This window comes from Haliotis rufescens, unplaced genomic scaffold (genome assembly GCF_023055435.1).
Source record: "Haliotis rufescens isolate VD_foot unplaced genomic scaffold, xgHalRufe1.0.p SCAF_1, whole genome shotgun sequence".
Classification (NCBI taxonomy): domain Eukaryota; kingdom Metazoa; phylum Mollusca; class Gastropoda; order Lepetellida; family Haliotidae; genus Haliotis; species Haliotis rufescens.
This window is the reverse complement of record NW_025963779.1, coordinates 13,801,880-13,818,274: the sequence shown is the minus strand read 5'-3', so window position 1 is coordinate 13,818,274 and position 16,395 is coordinate 13,801,880. Positions and strand designations below refer to the sequence as shown.

The window sequence follows — 16,395 nt, the reverse complement described above, 5'->3', positions numbered from 1 at the left end:
TGTACACCTAATGCACTTCGTAACGTTATGACAGGACAGGCAGACTCTAAACAAACGTGACGTCTCATAGACGAAACGATCACCTCGATGGGAGACACAAAAGTGACTTTCATCAGAGAAGATGACACGCCTCCATGCACTCACGATGACGCCAATTGTGATGACCCTGCATTGTATCGATGCAGGAGATGGTAAATTGTGGTTATGTTAACGTTGACATGACGGGCAACATCTTGGACAGACTCTCCAGCTTCCAAAAGTCCGTTTCTCTGAATTTGAGTTAGGCGTTGCATTGTTGACCAAGGAGTGGTAGGTCCAAGAATCGGCCACAGTTTTATACCCACTACAGTTCGTGCATTTTCAATTTCGCGAGAAATGGTTGCATGATACCCACATATTCATTGAAATGGTGCGTTTTGGCGATTCGTTTTTTTATGTTGCGTTTTTAGTCGGGGCTTCCAAAATGCAACCAAAAATATTGATAACACCATCAGGCTTCACTACATGCTAAAACTCGTATCAATTTATGGTTCCGTGTTTGTTACCTATTTTCTTAAAACTACTTGCGTTTCTTTTGCGTGTGAGTATATATCACGGCGTTTAACAGTATTCCAGTTATAATTTTTTAATTTGAAGTTTACACGATATACGGCTTTACCATTGGACGAGAGATAGGTTACATGACCGCGAAATTGACGTTCATTTAAGAATTGACTGTGTATTTTTTTCGGTTCATTGAGGTATGGACTGAAAAAGCGATGTGCAAACTGTATGAATCTGTGTAGCGGATTCTTATAAAAGTTTGCACATCGGCTTTTTGATTCATACCTCAATGAACCGAAAAAATACACAGTCAATGCTTATTATTAAATTCGACAGCGTAAAACATGTTTTATCTACAATAGTTAAACCAAAAACAGTTGTATATATCAAAACAGACAAAAATGACGAGATTGATAAACATTCCAGGTGTAGGAATTCATACTGACATGACATGGCGTAACATGAATCAGGTGATCGTTTAATTGCGCATAACTTGACACGCCTACACAGTCAATTAAGAATTGACTTTTACTTTGTGTGAGTCCATTGGAGTATGAACCTTCATAGAGTGAGGGCCAGACTGTATGAACGTCGGAGCTTGCGACGGCGTTCATACAATGTTTGGCCCTCACTCTATGAAGGTTCATACTCCAATGAATTCATACAATGTGAAAGTCAATTCTTATAATTTTTAAAAACAATTTCTTACCTCAAAGGATGTAGGCCAAGATCTAAACACAATTTTATTTGGTACGTGTGACTTCATGTTTACACTGACAGCCAAACAACAACCAGCTGTACTGGAATAAAATAGTTCCTCAAAACGAGAGGTGACATGTGCTTATATCTGCTCAACATGCTCAACAGGGACAACTTTTGTAGTTCCCTTAGAACAAATGTACTCAAATAATATCATCATTAGATGAGAAAGGTCTGTAATGAACTACCTCAGTAAGTCAGTCACAATGACAGCGCGTCGTAATACAGTTACATCAAGTACAAGACGTCAAAATGGCCGACACGATAAACGTGACGGGAGGATTTCCGAAGTTGTTAATGAAGCGGTTACATGTGTTAGTCATCATTGATCAACTGACCGATTATTGAAAGGTGATTAAAGATGCGTCAAACAGACACCAAGGTAAATTCGTAGATTGCTGGATACGGTCACTGTCAGCCAAGACACGGATCGAGTCGATACTGACGATAGTTTGGATGTGCATTTTTTCGTCAGTTATTACGGTGGCCCATAAGGGACATGGAGTCTGTTTTTCCATATTTTGATATTTCACTTACTTTTATCGTTACCTTTTGCAAATTAACACGATTTGTTTTACAAATATGTGATAAATCATGTGTAAAGAAGATATTGAATCGCTGAAAAGTGAAACGAAAATGTCAAAAACTAAAACGAAAATGGCAAAGAACAAAAACGAAAATGTCAAAAACTAAAACGAAAATGTCAAAAACAAAAGCAAAAATGTCAAAAACGAAAATGAAAATATAGAAAACTATTTCCACTGCGGTGGTAATATTTACACCGCGGTGATAATATTCACACCATGGTGATAATATTCACACCGCGGTGATAATATTTACACTGCGGTGGAAATAGTTTTCTGTATTTTCATTTTAGTTTTTGACATTTTCGTTTTGTGTTTTTGACATTTTCATTTTAGTTTTTGACATTTTCGTTTCGTTTTTCAGCGATTCAATATCTTCTTTACACGTGATTTATCACATATTTGTAAGACAAATCGTGTTAATTTGCAAAAGGTTACGATAAATGTAAGTGAAATATCAAAATATGGAAAAACAGACTCCATGTCCCTTATGGGTCACCGTAAGTTATAGATCACGACGTTTAACAGTATTATATATTTCACGGCGTTTAACAGTATTTCAGTTATAGGTCTCGGCGTTTAACAGTATTTCAGTTATATATCACGGCGTTTAACAGTATTTCAGTCATAGATCACAACGTTTATAAGTTTTTTCAGTTGTATATCACGGCGTTTAACAGTGTTTCAGTTTTATAACACAGCTTTGAACAGTATTTCAGTTGTATATATCACGGCGTATAACAGTATTTCAGTTATTTATTACAGCGTCTAACAGTATTTCAGTTGCATACAACGGCGCTAACACTTTGATAAAACCCACGAGCTCAGTATGGTGTTGACAAACTCGGAAACATAATCAAGGCGAATCGATTCGAACCCACTGTAATAGGTTTCTGACACGCCCGAGAAGAGGCCCCGGTGTAGATGATAGTGCTTCATAAATACTCGTCACTAGGTGGGATGGCAGATCATTCTTTACAGTGAGTAAGTACTAACTGCTAAACGCCGCATCATCAATCTTGCAGCTATTCGCGGCGACACACGGACAGAGAAGAGGCGGAGGTACAGTACAGTGATAAATCAAAACCAAAAAATTCTAAGCAATTATCCTCATTACTTGTTTCACATGTAGAAGAACGTTTATGTCAGCTGGATTGCTTGGAGACATCACTCAATTTGGTGCAACAGAACGAGAGACGGGCGCTCCTGATTCAATAACGTTGAAATCGGCAACAATAGACCACAAATCGTTTCAGATGGGGAGTGCTTAGTGGTTGTTGTGGTTGTCGGATACCAATCACTGTCTCTTTACCGTCGAGTTTGTCAGTTGATGTTGAGAATGAAACCACTTAGCGTAGGTCGAAATGGACTATCGTGCATAATGCATGGTGTATAGTGACTGATAAAGGCGGTCTTGGCAGGACAGTATGCAGCCTACACACGCAAGGGATTTACACGTGCAGTTCCGTAGTTGAATACAGCATACAGCCACTAGTGGTATACAGACACAGATAATGGTTTATAGGGAAAGGCTATAGAAAAGACGCTAGGAATACGCAGGTACAGACAGCGACCTCTAGTGACGCTAAAATCGTGTGGAAAACACCGGTTCAGACAGCGACCTCTGGTGAGAGTCAAATCGTTAGGAAAACGCAGTTTCAGACAGCGACCTCTGATGACTCTCAATTGTGAGGAATACGCAGGTTCAGACAACAACCTCGGTGACACTCAAATCGTGAGGAATACGCGGGTCAGACAGCAACCTCTGGTGACACTCAAATCGTGAGGAATACACCGGTTCAGACAGCGACCTCTGGTGACACTCAAATCGTGAGGAATACACCGGTTCAGACAGCGACCTCTGGTGACACTCAAATCGTGTGGAAAACGCAGGTTCAGACAGCGACCTCTGGTGACACTCAAATCGTGAGGAATACGCAGGTTCAGACAGCAACCTCTGGTGACACTCAAATCGTGAGGAATACGCAGGTTCAGACAGCAGCCTCTGGTGACACTCAAATCGTGAGGAATACGCAGGTTCAGACAGCAGCCTCTGGTGACACTCAAATCGTGAGGAATACGCAGGTTCAGACAGCAACCTCTGGTGACACTCAAATCGTGAGGAATACGCAGGTTCAGACAGCAGCCTCTGGTGACACTCAAATCGTGAGGAATACGCAGGTTCAGACAGCAGCCTCTGGTGACACTCAAATCGTGAGGAATACGCAGGTTCAGACAGCAACCTCTGGTGACACTCAATTGTGAGGAATACGCAGGTTCCTGTGTCTGATGTATTTGTCTCTCATGTAAACCATGTCGTCAAATTTACTTTGCATTAAGCTGTGTCACATCTCTGCCCAAAGCGTTCATATGACGCACCTGTGATGCATTATGCATCCTGCACAAATAGAGCCCCATGTCACGACATCGACCCTCAGTCTCTGCATCCAAGCATCACAGATCGATATCATGACCAGAACACTGATATGCATATAGTCATTCCGGGAAGAAATCTCGTGGTGTTCTGTTTCCTAGAACCGCCCAGTGTCAGTTTGGTTGAACTTACTGCGCTTTCATACTTATGACGTGTTATTAGCTTCCAATCTTTTTAATATGTGAAAACCATTGCTTCAAATGTGACTGAACTGGTTTATGAATAATTATTGTCTTTATATCGAAAAAACAGGACAAGCATGAGTCCAGAAAGCAAGTGCGGATCCAGCATTGTTAAATAGGATGGGTCCAATAAGAAAATCCTCAATCGGTGTGTGTGTTTCATCAAATAAGATCCGGAGATCAATATGAAATCAATTAACTATCTATACATTGATGGGTGTGTTAGGCGCTCGGGTCATTATCCAGATGTACTGTGCAATTACATATGAGAATGATTGATACAGAAACATTGTAACGACTTGTAATCCAACCAACAGTCACCTCACATCAGCTCCGTGTTGACGAGCGACACGCACGTGGCATGGAGTGTGGCAGTTTGTTAGCACCGCCGCTGACTTAAGTTTCACCAGCCCGGCGAGGCGGATAGGTGTCTCGTGTACGATCTGACCCACACCTACTACTGCTACTCGGTGAGTCTTTGAAAGTTTGAATACATAATTGGTAGTTCTGAATGTCTGCGTGAGCCATAACATGTAAGATGTGACAAGTAAGCCATGATCTGTGAGCGTCGTAAATAAAAGCGACAAAATCCGTTCCATTTTCATAAGAAAGAGTCGATTGTACGATTCCGACTATATCATGAGCATGTGTTTGTGAATTACTATCAAATAGTGAATAATACCAGTTGTTCGCGAAAAGGTGTCCTGCCCTTCTGGATGGCTCCGGTCACAAACCCATGCAAAGGCAAGTCAATTGTTCACCTGAAAAAAACACGGAAACATATGGTACAAGGCAAAATTGGGAATTGCATCGGATATCATTTTTGTCACTGATGTGTCAAATTTGGAAATGTCCTCCACATGTCTACCTTAATTTTTTTGGAATGTTGTAACCTTGATGAAAGAGATGAGGCGGTCTCACTGGTCTCCTCTATTTCTTGTTCGTGTGGGTAAATTAGTGGAAGGGAATTGGCTTTTTGATGGTGATTGAACGATATCAGAATATCGATATACATGAAGCTTAAGCTTAAAATTACCTTTTTTTAATTTTGCCAATCCGAGCAGAAATTCCGATTTCTTGTGCACAAAGAAACAGCAGGGTGGGGAGCAAAATTGGTGTCCATGGATGCCTACTTTTTACCTCAAAATGTTACATAGATTTTATAAATGAGGAAGTTCAGGGTTCACATATTGTGTTATCAGTCAACTTCAGATCTTTCATCATCGCTTCATTTTTGACAAATTGTCCTGAACCTCGGACGTTCGATATGCAATTTAATCTATGGTCCCCACGTTTTGTAACAAAAGCCCCATGGATCAAGGTATAATGTTTACCCTTAAGTTTGTCACAGGGGGGTAGTGGAGTACAAAGTTGAAAAACTAATTTTTTCACATAATTGAACATTGTTCTTTTCTGAGATTGTAAAGAGTCAAGTTAATCTTTTGAGTTTTTGTGAATCCACACGGTGTTAATTCCACTTATCTCAAATACTTACTGTGAATATAAAGAAAGTCCGTCCTTGATACTATTAAGGAATATGGTTAGTTTTTGAGACAGGAATTTGGTGGTACATTTGCTGGGCCCGGCAATATATCTCTCTTTTTGCGGATTTTTTTAATGGAGCTTTGGAATTCAGTACAAAAGATCAACGGATATGTCTTCAGGTTTTAGAGTCAAGTAAAAAGTTGAGGGTACTGATGCATGGTTTTGACGGATTTCTTCCTCAGTTAACATACTGGCCTTATATGTGGCATTATTTGATATGTCACTTATACCAAGTTCTTTGATCAAACAATCAATGTGGGGATGCTGACATGTAATGGTCATGTTATCTGAGGCCTTGTCAGTGGTAACAACTACAAACGTTTCATGTGGGCAGCCAGACTTTGAATGACAGCTAGCTGGGACAGAATGGGTTTATTCCAATTCTGTTTCCTTTTTTTCAGCTCTTGCATTCTACCAATGAAGCAATGACTTAACCCACTTTGAAATACATTCAACATGCAACATTTGTGAGCTGTGAGTCGTAAGCCATGACCTGTGAGCTGTGAGTTGTAAGCCATGACCTGAGATTTTTTTTAGTCGTAAGCCATGACCTGTGAGCTGTGAGTCGTAAGCCATGACCTTGAGCTGTGAGTCGTAAGCCATGACCTGTGAGCGGTGAGTCGTAAGCCATGACCTGTGAGCTGTGAGTTGTAAGCCATGACCTGTGATCTGTGAGTTGTAAGCCATGACCTGTGAGCTGTGGGTAATTAACCATGACCTGTGGGCTGTGAGTCATTAACCATGACCTGTGAGCTGTGAGTCGTAATCCATGACCTGTGAGCTGTGAGTCGTTAGCCATGACCTGTGAGCTGTGAGTCGTAAGCCATGACCTGTGAGCTGTGGGTAATTAACCATGACCTGTGGGCTGTGAGTCATTAACCATGACCTGTGAGCTGTGAGTCGTAATCCACGACCTGTGAGCTGTGAGTCGTTAGCCATGACCTGTGAGCTGTGAGTCGCAAGCCATGACCTGTAAGCTGTGAGTCGTAAGCCATTCCCTGTAAGCTGTGAGTCATTAACCATGACCTGTGGGCTGTGAGTCGTAAGCCATGACCTGTGAGCTGTGAGTCGTAAGCCATGACCTGTGGGCTGTGAGTCGTAAGCCATGACCTGTGAGCTGTGAGCCATTAACCATGACCTGTGATCTGTGAGTCGTAAGCCATGACCTGTTATCTGTGAGTCGTAAGCCATGACCTGTGAGCTGTGAGTCGTAAGCCATGACCTGAGATTTTTTTTAGTCGTAAGCCATGACCTGTGAGCTGTGAGTCGTAAGCCATGACCTGTGAGCTGTGAGTCGTAAGCCATGACATGTGAGCTGTGAGTTGTAAGCCATGACCTGTGATCTGTGAGTTGTAAGCCATGACCTGTGAGCTGTGAGTCGTAATCCATGACCTGTGAGCTGTGAGTCGTTAGCCATGACCTGTGAGCTGTGAGTCGCAAGCCATGACCTGTGAGCTGTGAGTCGTAAGCCTTGACCTGTAAGCTGTGAGTCATTAACCATGACCTGTGGGCTGTGAGTCGTAAGCCATGACCTGTGAGCTGTGAGTCGTAAGCCATGACCTGTGAGCTGTGAGTCGTAAGCCATGACCTGTGAGCTGTGGGTAATTAACCAAGACCTGTGAGCTGTGAGTCGTAAGCCATGACCTGTGAGCTGTGAGTCGTAAGCCTTGACCTGTAAGCTGTGAGTCATTAACCATGACCTGTGGGCTGTGAGTCGTAAGCCATGACCTGTGGGCTGTGAGTCGTAAGCCATGACCTGTGAGCTTTGAGTCGTAAGCCATGAGCTGTGAGTCGTAAGACATGACCTGTGAGTCGTTAGCCATGACCTGTGAACTGTGAGTCATTAACCATGACCTGTGAGCTGTGAGTCATTAACCATGACCTGTGGGCTGTGAGTCGTAAGCCATGACCTGTGAGCTGTGAGTCATTAACCATGACCTGTGGGCTGTGAGTCGTAAGCCATGACCTGTGAGCTGTGAGTCATTAACCATGACCTGTGGGCTGTGAGTCGTAAGCCATGACCTGTGAGCTGTGAGTCATTAACCATGAGCTGTGAGCTGTCTTGTATAAAGTTATATTCCGGAAATGTGCTTTTCCGGTTAAGTTCTAATATTTCCTTTAACGAGCAATGTAGTATACTTTAAAGCGGGAAATGTTTACGACCACCGCTACAGTACATCGCAAAACTACGTGAACTAAACTCACGGCCCACTGGCCCACTAGTCAACTGGTTCACGGGCTCACTGGCTTACTGGCTTGTTGGTTCACGGGCTCACTGGCTTACGGGCTTACTGGTTCACGAGCTCACTGGCTTACTGGCTCACTCACTTACTGACTTACTGGTTCACTGGCTTACTGGCTCACTGACTTATTGGTTCATTGAATTTCTGGCTCAATGACTTACTGACTTACCGGTTCACGGTCTCACTGACTTACTGGCTTACTGTCTCACTCGCTTATTGGCGTACTTGTTCACAGGCTCACTGGCGTACGGGCTTACTGTCACATCTGTTCACTGACTTATTGGCTCACTGTCACGCTAGCTTACTATCACACTGACTTACTGTCACACTGGCTCACTGGCTTACTGGCTCACTGTCACACTGACACACCGTCACATTGGCTTACTGTCCCACTGGCTCACTGTCTCATTGGCTCGCTGTCACACTGGCTTACAGTCACACTTGCTTACTGTCACACCAACTCACTGTCATGCTGACTCACTGGCTCACTGACTCACTGGTTCACGGTCTCACTGGCTTACTGGCTTACTGACGTACTGGTTCACGGCCTCACTGGCTTACTTGCTTACTGGCTCACTCGCTTACTGACTTACTGGCTTACTGGTTCACGGGCTCACTGGCATACTGGCTTACTGACTTCCTGGTACACTGGCTTACTGCCCTACTGACTTACTGGCTTGTTGCTTTACGGGTTCACTGGCATACTGGCTCACTAGCTTCCTAAATTACTGGTTCACGGATTCACTGGCATACTGGCTCACTGGCTTACTGGTCCACGGGCTCACTGACTCACTGGCTAACTCTCCTACTGGCTTACTTGCTTGTTCGTTCACGAGCTCACTGACGTACTGGCTCACTGACTAACTGGCTTACTGTCCCACTGGCTCACTGGCTTGTTGGTTCACGGGTTCACTGGCTTACTGACTTACTGGATCACTGGCTTACTGGTCTTAAGGGCTCACTTGCATACTGGCTCACTGACTTACCTGCTAACTGGTTCACGGGCTCACTGGCTTACTGGCTTACTGGTTCATTGGCTCACTGCCTTCCTGGCATACTGGCTCACTGGCTTGTTGGTTCACGGGTTCACTGGCATACTGGATCACTCGCTTACTGACTTACTTGCTTATTGGCTCACTGGCATACTGGCTTACTGGCTCACTGACATTTTTGCTTACTGGCTCACTGGCATACTGACTTACTGGCTTACTGGTACACGGGCTCACTGGCAAACTGACTTACTGGCTTACTGGTACATGGGCTCACTGGCATACTGGCTCACTCGCTTACTGTCTTACTGGTTTGTTGGTACGCGGGCTCACTTGCATACTGGCTTACTGGCTCACTGGCATACTGACTTACTGGCTTAGTGGTTCATGGAGTCACTGGCTTACTGGTTCACAGGTTCATTGGCATACTGGCTTACTGGTTCACGGAGTCACTGGCATACTGACTTACTGGTTCACAGGTTCATTGGCATACTGACTTACTGGCTTACTGGTTCACGGAGTCACTGGCATACTGGCTTACTGGTTCACAGGTTCATTGGCATACTGACTTACTGGCTTACTGGTTCACGAGCTCACTGGCATACTGACTTACTGGCTCACTGGCATACTGGCTTACTGACTCACTGAGTCATTGTTACACTGGCTTAATGTCACACTGGCTCACTGACTCACTGTCACACTGGCTTACTGTCACACCTGTTCACTGACTTATTGGCTCACTGTCACGCTAGCTCACTGTCACACTGGCTTTGTGTCACACTGACTCACTGTCACACTTGTTCACTGACTCACTGTCACACTAGCTTACTGTCACACTGACTCACTGTCACACTGGCTCACTGACTCACTGGTTCACTGGTTTACTGTCCAGCAGTCCCACTGACTTTAAGTTCCACTGGCCTACTGGCACACGGGCTCACTGTCAAACTGACTTACTGTCACACTGCCTCACTGATTCACAGTCACACTTGCTTACTGTCACTCTGACTCACTGTCACACTTGTTCACTGAATCACTGTCACACTGACTTACTGTAACACTGGCTTACTGTCACACTGGCTTACTGTCACACTGGTTCACTGACTCACTGTCACACTAGCATACTGTCACACTGGCTCAATGACTCACTGTCTCGGTAGCTTACTGTAACACTGGCTGACTATCACTCTGGCTTACTGTCACACTGGCTCACTGACTCACTGCCACACTAGTTTACTGTCACGATGGCTCACTGGCTCACTGTCACACTGGCTTACTTTCACCTGTTCACTGACTCATTGGCTGACTGTCACCCTAGGTAACTATCACACTGACTCACTGTCACACAGGCTCGCTTGCTTACTGTCACACTGACTTACTGCCACACGTATTCACTAGCTCACTGTCACACTGGCTGACTGTCACACTGACTCACTGACTCACTGGCTAACTGTCACACTGGCTTACTGTCACATTAGCTTACTATGACACTGCCTCACTGACTCACTGGCACGCAGGCTCACTTGCTTACTGTCACACTGGCTTACAGTCACACTGGCTTACTGTCACACTGACTTACTGCCACACGTATTCACTAGCTCACTGTCACACTGGCTGACTGTCACACTGGCTTACTGTCACGCTAGCTTACTATCACACTGCCTCACTGACTCACTGGCACACAGGCTCACTTGCTTACTGTCACACTGGCTTACAGTCACACTGTCTCACTGGTTCACTGGCTTACTGTCCAACAGCCTCATTGACTTACAGTCACACTGACTTACTGTCACACTGTCTTAATGACACACTGTCACACTATCTTGCTGTCACACTTGCTCTCTGACTCATAGGTTTACTGTCCAGCAGTCCCACTGACTTACAGTCACACTGACTCACTGTCACACTAGCTTACTGTCACACTGGCTTACTGTCACACTGGCTCACTGTCACATTGACTCACTATCACACTGTCCTACTGTCACACTGGCTTACAGTCACACTGACTCACTGTCACACTGGCTTACTGGCTCACTGTCACACTGTCCTCCTGTCACACTGGCTTACAGTCACACTGACTCACTGTCACACTGTCTTACTGTCACGCTGGCTTACTGTCACACTGACTCAATGGTTCACTGGCTTACTGTCCAACAGTCCAACTGACTTACTGTCACACTGGCTTGCTGACTCACTGGCTGACTGGCAAATTGTCTTACTGGCTCAATGGCTCAATGGCTTGCTGGCTTTCGGAGTATATACTTACTCCTTCATCAGGTGAGCTAGAATCATTAACCCGATGCAGGAGTAAGTATATACTCCGAAACGTTGTGATCCTCATCACAAAGAGGTTTACATCCTGAATCCATCTTCCATAGTTGCTTACAGGCTCTCTGACTCTCTGACTCACTGTCTCACTGTCTCACTGTCTCACTGGTTTACCTCATAGCCACTCTCATTGATAATCAGCTTCCAATCCGTTTGTCATATAACAACACTTGTTTATTAATTTGCGAATAAATGTATGCAACAAAGACTAGAGCTAAATTTTCAGCTTTGATGGAATCAATTTAATGTATGCCCACTGTGACACTCTCTGTGATTTGGCTCATCATAAAATGCTATTTATACGTCATAAAATGCTATTTTTACGTCATAAAATGCTATTAATACGTCATAAAATGTTATTAATACATCATTTATGCTATTTATACGTCATAAAACGCTATTAGTACGTCATAAAATGCTATCAATACATCATTAAACGTAATTTATACGCCATAAAATGTTATTTATACGTCATACAATGCTTATCATACGTCATAAAATGTAAGCTGGCAGTCAAAGACAGTGGTGCCTGAGGTTGTTAAATCCATGTTGCTAGGCCTGCCATTTGTCCCGAGCATAAGCCGTCTGTATATAATCTATACCCATATGGAGATGTAAGTGTTCGATATGAGTGGTCCACATATATTAAAAAGGTTGGACTAAAGGTGTACTGCTAATTTTGAAATATCAGATGGGGCCCACTACTGCAGTACGATGTTTCCTAATGTCGATTAATGTTTCTCTGTATTGTAAAGAATGTGAGGGCTATTTATAGATATACAAAGGGGTAGGATATATTTCTTGTACTAATCTTTTCAAAATCCCTGATGCTATGGTTACAACTGTTGTATGTTATGGCTGAAGAAACATGGCGTACTACATGTTGTAAGCCATAGAAAACCATCCAAATTAAAACTAGTAAACGATGCATGAAGATTGGCAAAATCTAATAATATAGTACTCCGTCAGTGAAGTACTCCGAAGATGCTCCGTTGCTGGACCAGGACACTGTGTCTTTAACGGGTTCCTTACTGTGTGCGCCTACGTTGCATCTCTCCTCACCCTCACCGTTATCTCCATAAACCGCTACCTCAACATCCACTACAACTTCAATATAATAGTCTGTATATGTATCTAAATTTAGATATCAGAATTTAAACATATGACTTAAATTAGCAGATATAAGAATATGTTTACCTAAATTTAGATGTAAAAAATTAAAACATTTGACTGAAATTGGCAGATATGGGAGAATGTGTTTTCCTAACTTCAGATGTGTCAAATTGAAACATATGACTGACAATGGCAGATATAAGAATATGTTTACCTAAATTTAGATGTAGGAAATTAAAACATTTGACGGAAATTGGCAGATAGAGGAGAATGTGTTTTCCTCACTTTGGATGTGTCAAATTGAAACATATGGCTGACAATGGCAGATATACGATTATGTTTACCTAATTTTAGATGTAGGAAATTAAAACATTTGACTGAAATTGGCAGATATAGGAGAATGTGTTTTCCTCACTTTAGATGTGGGAAATTGAAACATATGGCTGACAATTGCAGATATACGAATATGTTTATCTAAATTTAGATGTAGGAAATAAAAACATTTAACTGAAATTGGCAGATATAGGAGAATGTGTTTGTCAAACTTCAGATGTGTCAAATTGAAACATATGACTGACAATGGCAGATATACGAATATGTTTATCTAAATTTAGATGTAGGAAATTAAAACATTTGACTGAAATTGGCAGATATAGGAGAATGTGTTTTCCTCACTTTAGATGTGGGAAATTGAAACATAGACTGACAATGGCAGATATACGAATATGTTTATCTAAATTTAGATGTAGGAAATAAAAACATTTGACTGAAATTGGCAGATATAGGAGAATGTGTTTGTCAAACTTCAGATGTGTCAAATTGAAACATATGACTGACAATGGCAGATATACGAATATGTGTATCTAAATTTAGATGTAGGAAATTAAAACATTTGACTGAAATTGGCAGATATAGGAGAATGTGTTTTCCTCACTTTAGATGTGGGAAATTGAAACATATGGCTGACAATGGCAGATATACGAATATGTTTATCTAAATTTAGATGTAGGAAATTAAAACATTTGACTGAAATTGGCAGATATAGGAGATTGTGTTTTCCTCACTTTAGATGTGGGAAATTGAAACATATGACTGACAATGGCAGATATACGAATATGTTTATCTAAATTTAGATGTAGGAAATTAAAACATTTGACTGAAATTGGCAGATATAGGAGAATGTGTTTTCCTCACTTTAGATGTGGGAAATTGAAACATATGGCTGACAATTGCAGATATACGAATATGTTTATCTAAATTTAGATGTAGGAAATAAAAACATTTGACTGAAATTGGCAGATATAGGAGAATGTGTTTTCCTCACTTTAGATGTTGGAAATTGAAACATATGACTGACAATGGCAGATATACGAATATGTTTACCTAAATGTACTATGAGGAACACAACGTTCATCAGGTGAACAAATGTTGTGACAGACAGGCAGTTTTGGAGTTTAACGATCGCTTCTGTCGCAGGCAGAAAACATACCTGTAAGAACAACAAAGGTAATCAGATAACAAAGGTGGAACTTCACACGGGAAGCCAGCAGTACATTGGCGCCAATAGGTGATTAACAATGGACAAATGGAAGCGAACACTTAACAGTTAATTCGCGCTGACAGGTGATAGCGACGGACAGCTGGAGGCCAGGACTTAAATTATCACTGATTGATACGAGGCAATGGACAGTGGGCAATCGTGAGGCTGGGGATATTTAGCACTGACAGGTAATAGAATGGAAATGGCATTGACAAATGGAAGCAAGCTGGATTGCCTTTCAAAGACTTGAAACTTAATGAAGTCCGCAAATTTTGAAATTATTATTTATAATTTAAGCTAGTATAGTTCAGTGTTAATAAAATAGAGAATTGTATTTTTTTTCTCTCTATGAGAGTTACATACGGCAATAAGCCCATGCAGGTAAACCTTTTTATGACTATATTTTGGGCCAGTGATTAAGTTGTCTTTCTGTCGGTCTGAGTATTGTGTGTCTATGCATAGTTTTTGTGTGAAGGATAACACACATCCGCATTTGAGGTGCTTCAAATTACTTCTCAACACACTTGTTACCAACTGATTAAAATGTTTGAGCATAAATTCATTTATTAAAACTCTAACTTGTCCTGTTGTTCCGATATAACGGCAATCAATATTCAAACTTCAAAAGCTTGATTAGACAGAATTGTACGAAAATAACCTATGATCAGTGTGTCCATGATGTTTATTAAGAATATTATGTAAAGCCTTTAACAATTCTTCTTTATTGGCTAACCTACCCGACATCATACAACCAGTTGTTAACGGCAGCCTGGCTGTCCTTTGTTTTGTTTCAACATGTTCTGACATCTAATACCAAAGTATATTGTTACAGATTCCTGATAGGCTTACTCCTCCGTCAACATGACGCCAACAGATCCTTACGTCGGATTCGAAATTAGTCAAGAAGCTAGGATCATTTTTATCATTATCGGTATCTTCTACGTCGTCATGGGTACGTTTGGCAATCTCCTCATCATTGTCACTGTGGCAAGCCATCGCGTGCTCCGAACCCTTCACGGCATCTACATCGTCAATCTTGCCGTGGCCGACTTGATCATTCTAGGATACGTTGTGTCTTATCTCCTGGTGGATCTTATGACAGGAAGATACTCCGTTGCTGGACCAGGGCACTGTGTCTTTAACGGGTTCCTTATTGTGTGCGCCTACGTTGCATCTCTCCTCACCCTCACCGTTATCTCCATAAACCGCTACCTCAACATTTGCCACAGCGATACATACCGCCGTGTCTTCACGAAACACACAACCATTACAATCTGTGTTTGTATCTGGGTGGTTGCAGCACTCATGACGCTACCACCTCTCGTTGGCTGGGGCCGCTTCCGGTATGACCGGAAGTTGCACTACTGCGGATATGACCGAACAGCTAACTTCGGCTACACTCTTTTTCTCCTCCTCGGCAGCATCGCCGCTCCAGCCATCATCATCTTCATCTGTAACTTCTACATCTACCGCTACGTCAGGAACGCCAAAAATAGGATCAGACAGACAGGGTTGCCGTCTAACAGAACCCCCAAGCCTGCTGAGATATCTCTCATCAAGACACTGTTTGCCGTGTTCCTCTGTTTCGCGGCACTCATGAGCCCCTACATGATCACTACCATTGCTGACAGAGACGACACATGGCCCGCTACCGTCCACATCGCCTGTTCATACACCTCCTTTACCAACTCCTGTGTTAACTGGTTCCTCTACGGTCTCATGAACCGCAGCTTTAGGGAAGGGTACAAGAAAACCCTCTGCTTCTGGCGTCAACCAACGCAACTGTCTCCAGACAATATGCACGTGGACAATGTGCTTCCCGGAGCGTCCAAAATCAGTGACCGAACAAGATCGACAGAAGAGGGGAACGGCGTGAACCATATTGAACGTTCGTGTAACAATTTGCTCACTGTCAAGCCATACACACACTATCCGAAGTACGAAAGCACATGTATGTGAATCTTCGAAGGTGCTTCACAAGGGTGTCTAATCATCATATCAGTCAGTTCAATACAACCTTGAAGATCCGTGGTAGAATGAGTCTTCAGCAACCCATACTTGCCGTAAAAAGCGATTATGCTTGTCGTAAGAGGCGACTAACGGCATCAGATGGTCAGACTCGCTGACTTGGTTGA

At 42.7% G+C, this 16,395-nt stretch overlaps 1 protein-coding gene across 2 annotated transcripts in view; it reads left to right on the top strand.

Moving 5' to 3' along the window:
* LOC124148488 (melatonin receptor type 1B-A-like) overlaps nt 1–16,395 on the top strand; it is a 22,799-nt gene extending 6,404 nt beyond the window's left edge. The window contains exons 1-2 of one of the 2 annotated variants that reach the window (XM_046519599.2): nt 4,029–4,972; nt 15,093–16,395. In XM_046519599.2, coding sequence (XP_046375555.1) covers nt 15,122–16,219 — 1,098 coding nt within the window. In that variant the 5' untranslated portion in view covers nt 4,029–4,972; nt 15,093–15,121 and the 3' untranslated portion in view covers nt 16,220–16,395. Of the gene's footprint in view, nt 1–4,028; nt 4,973–15,092 lie in introns of those variants that run through there. The other variant, XM_048387444.1, reaches the window with a different exon arrangement.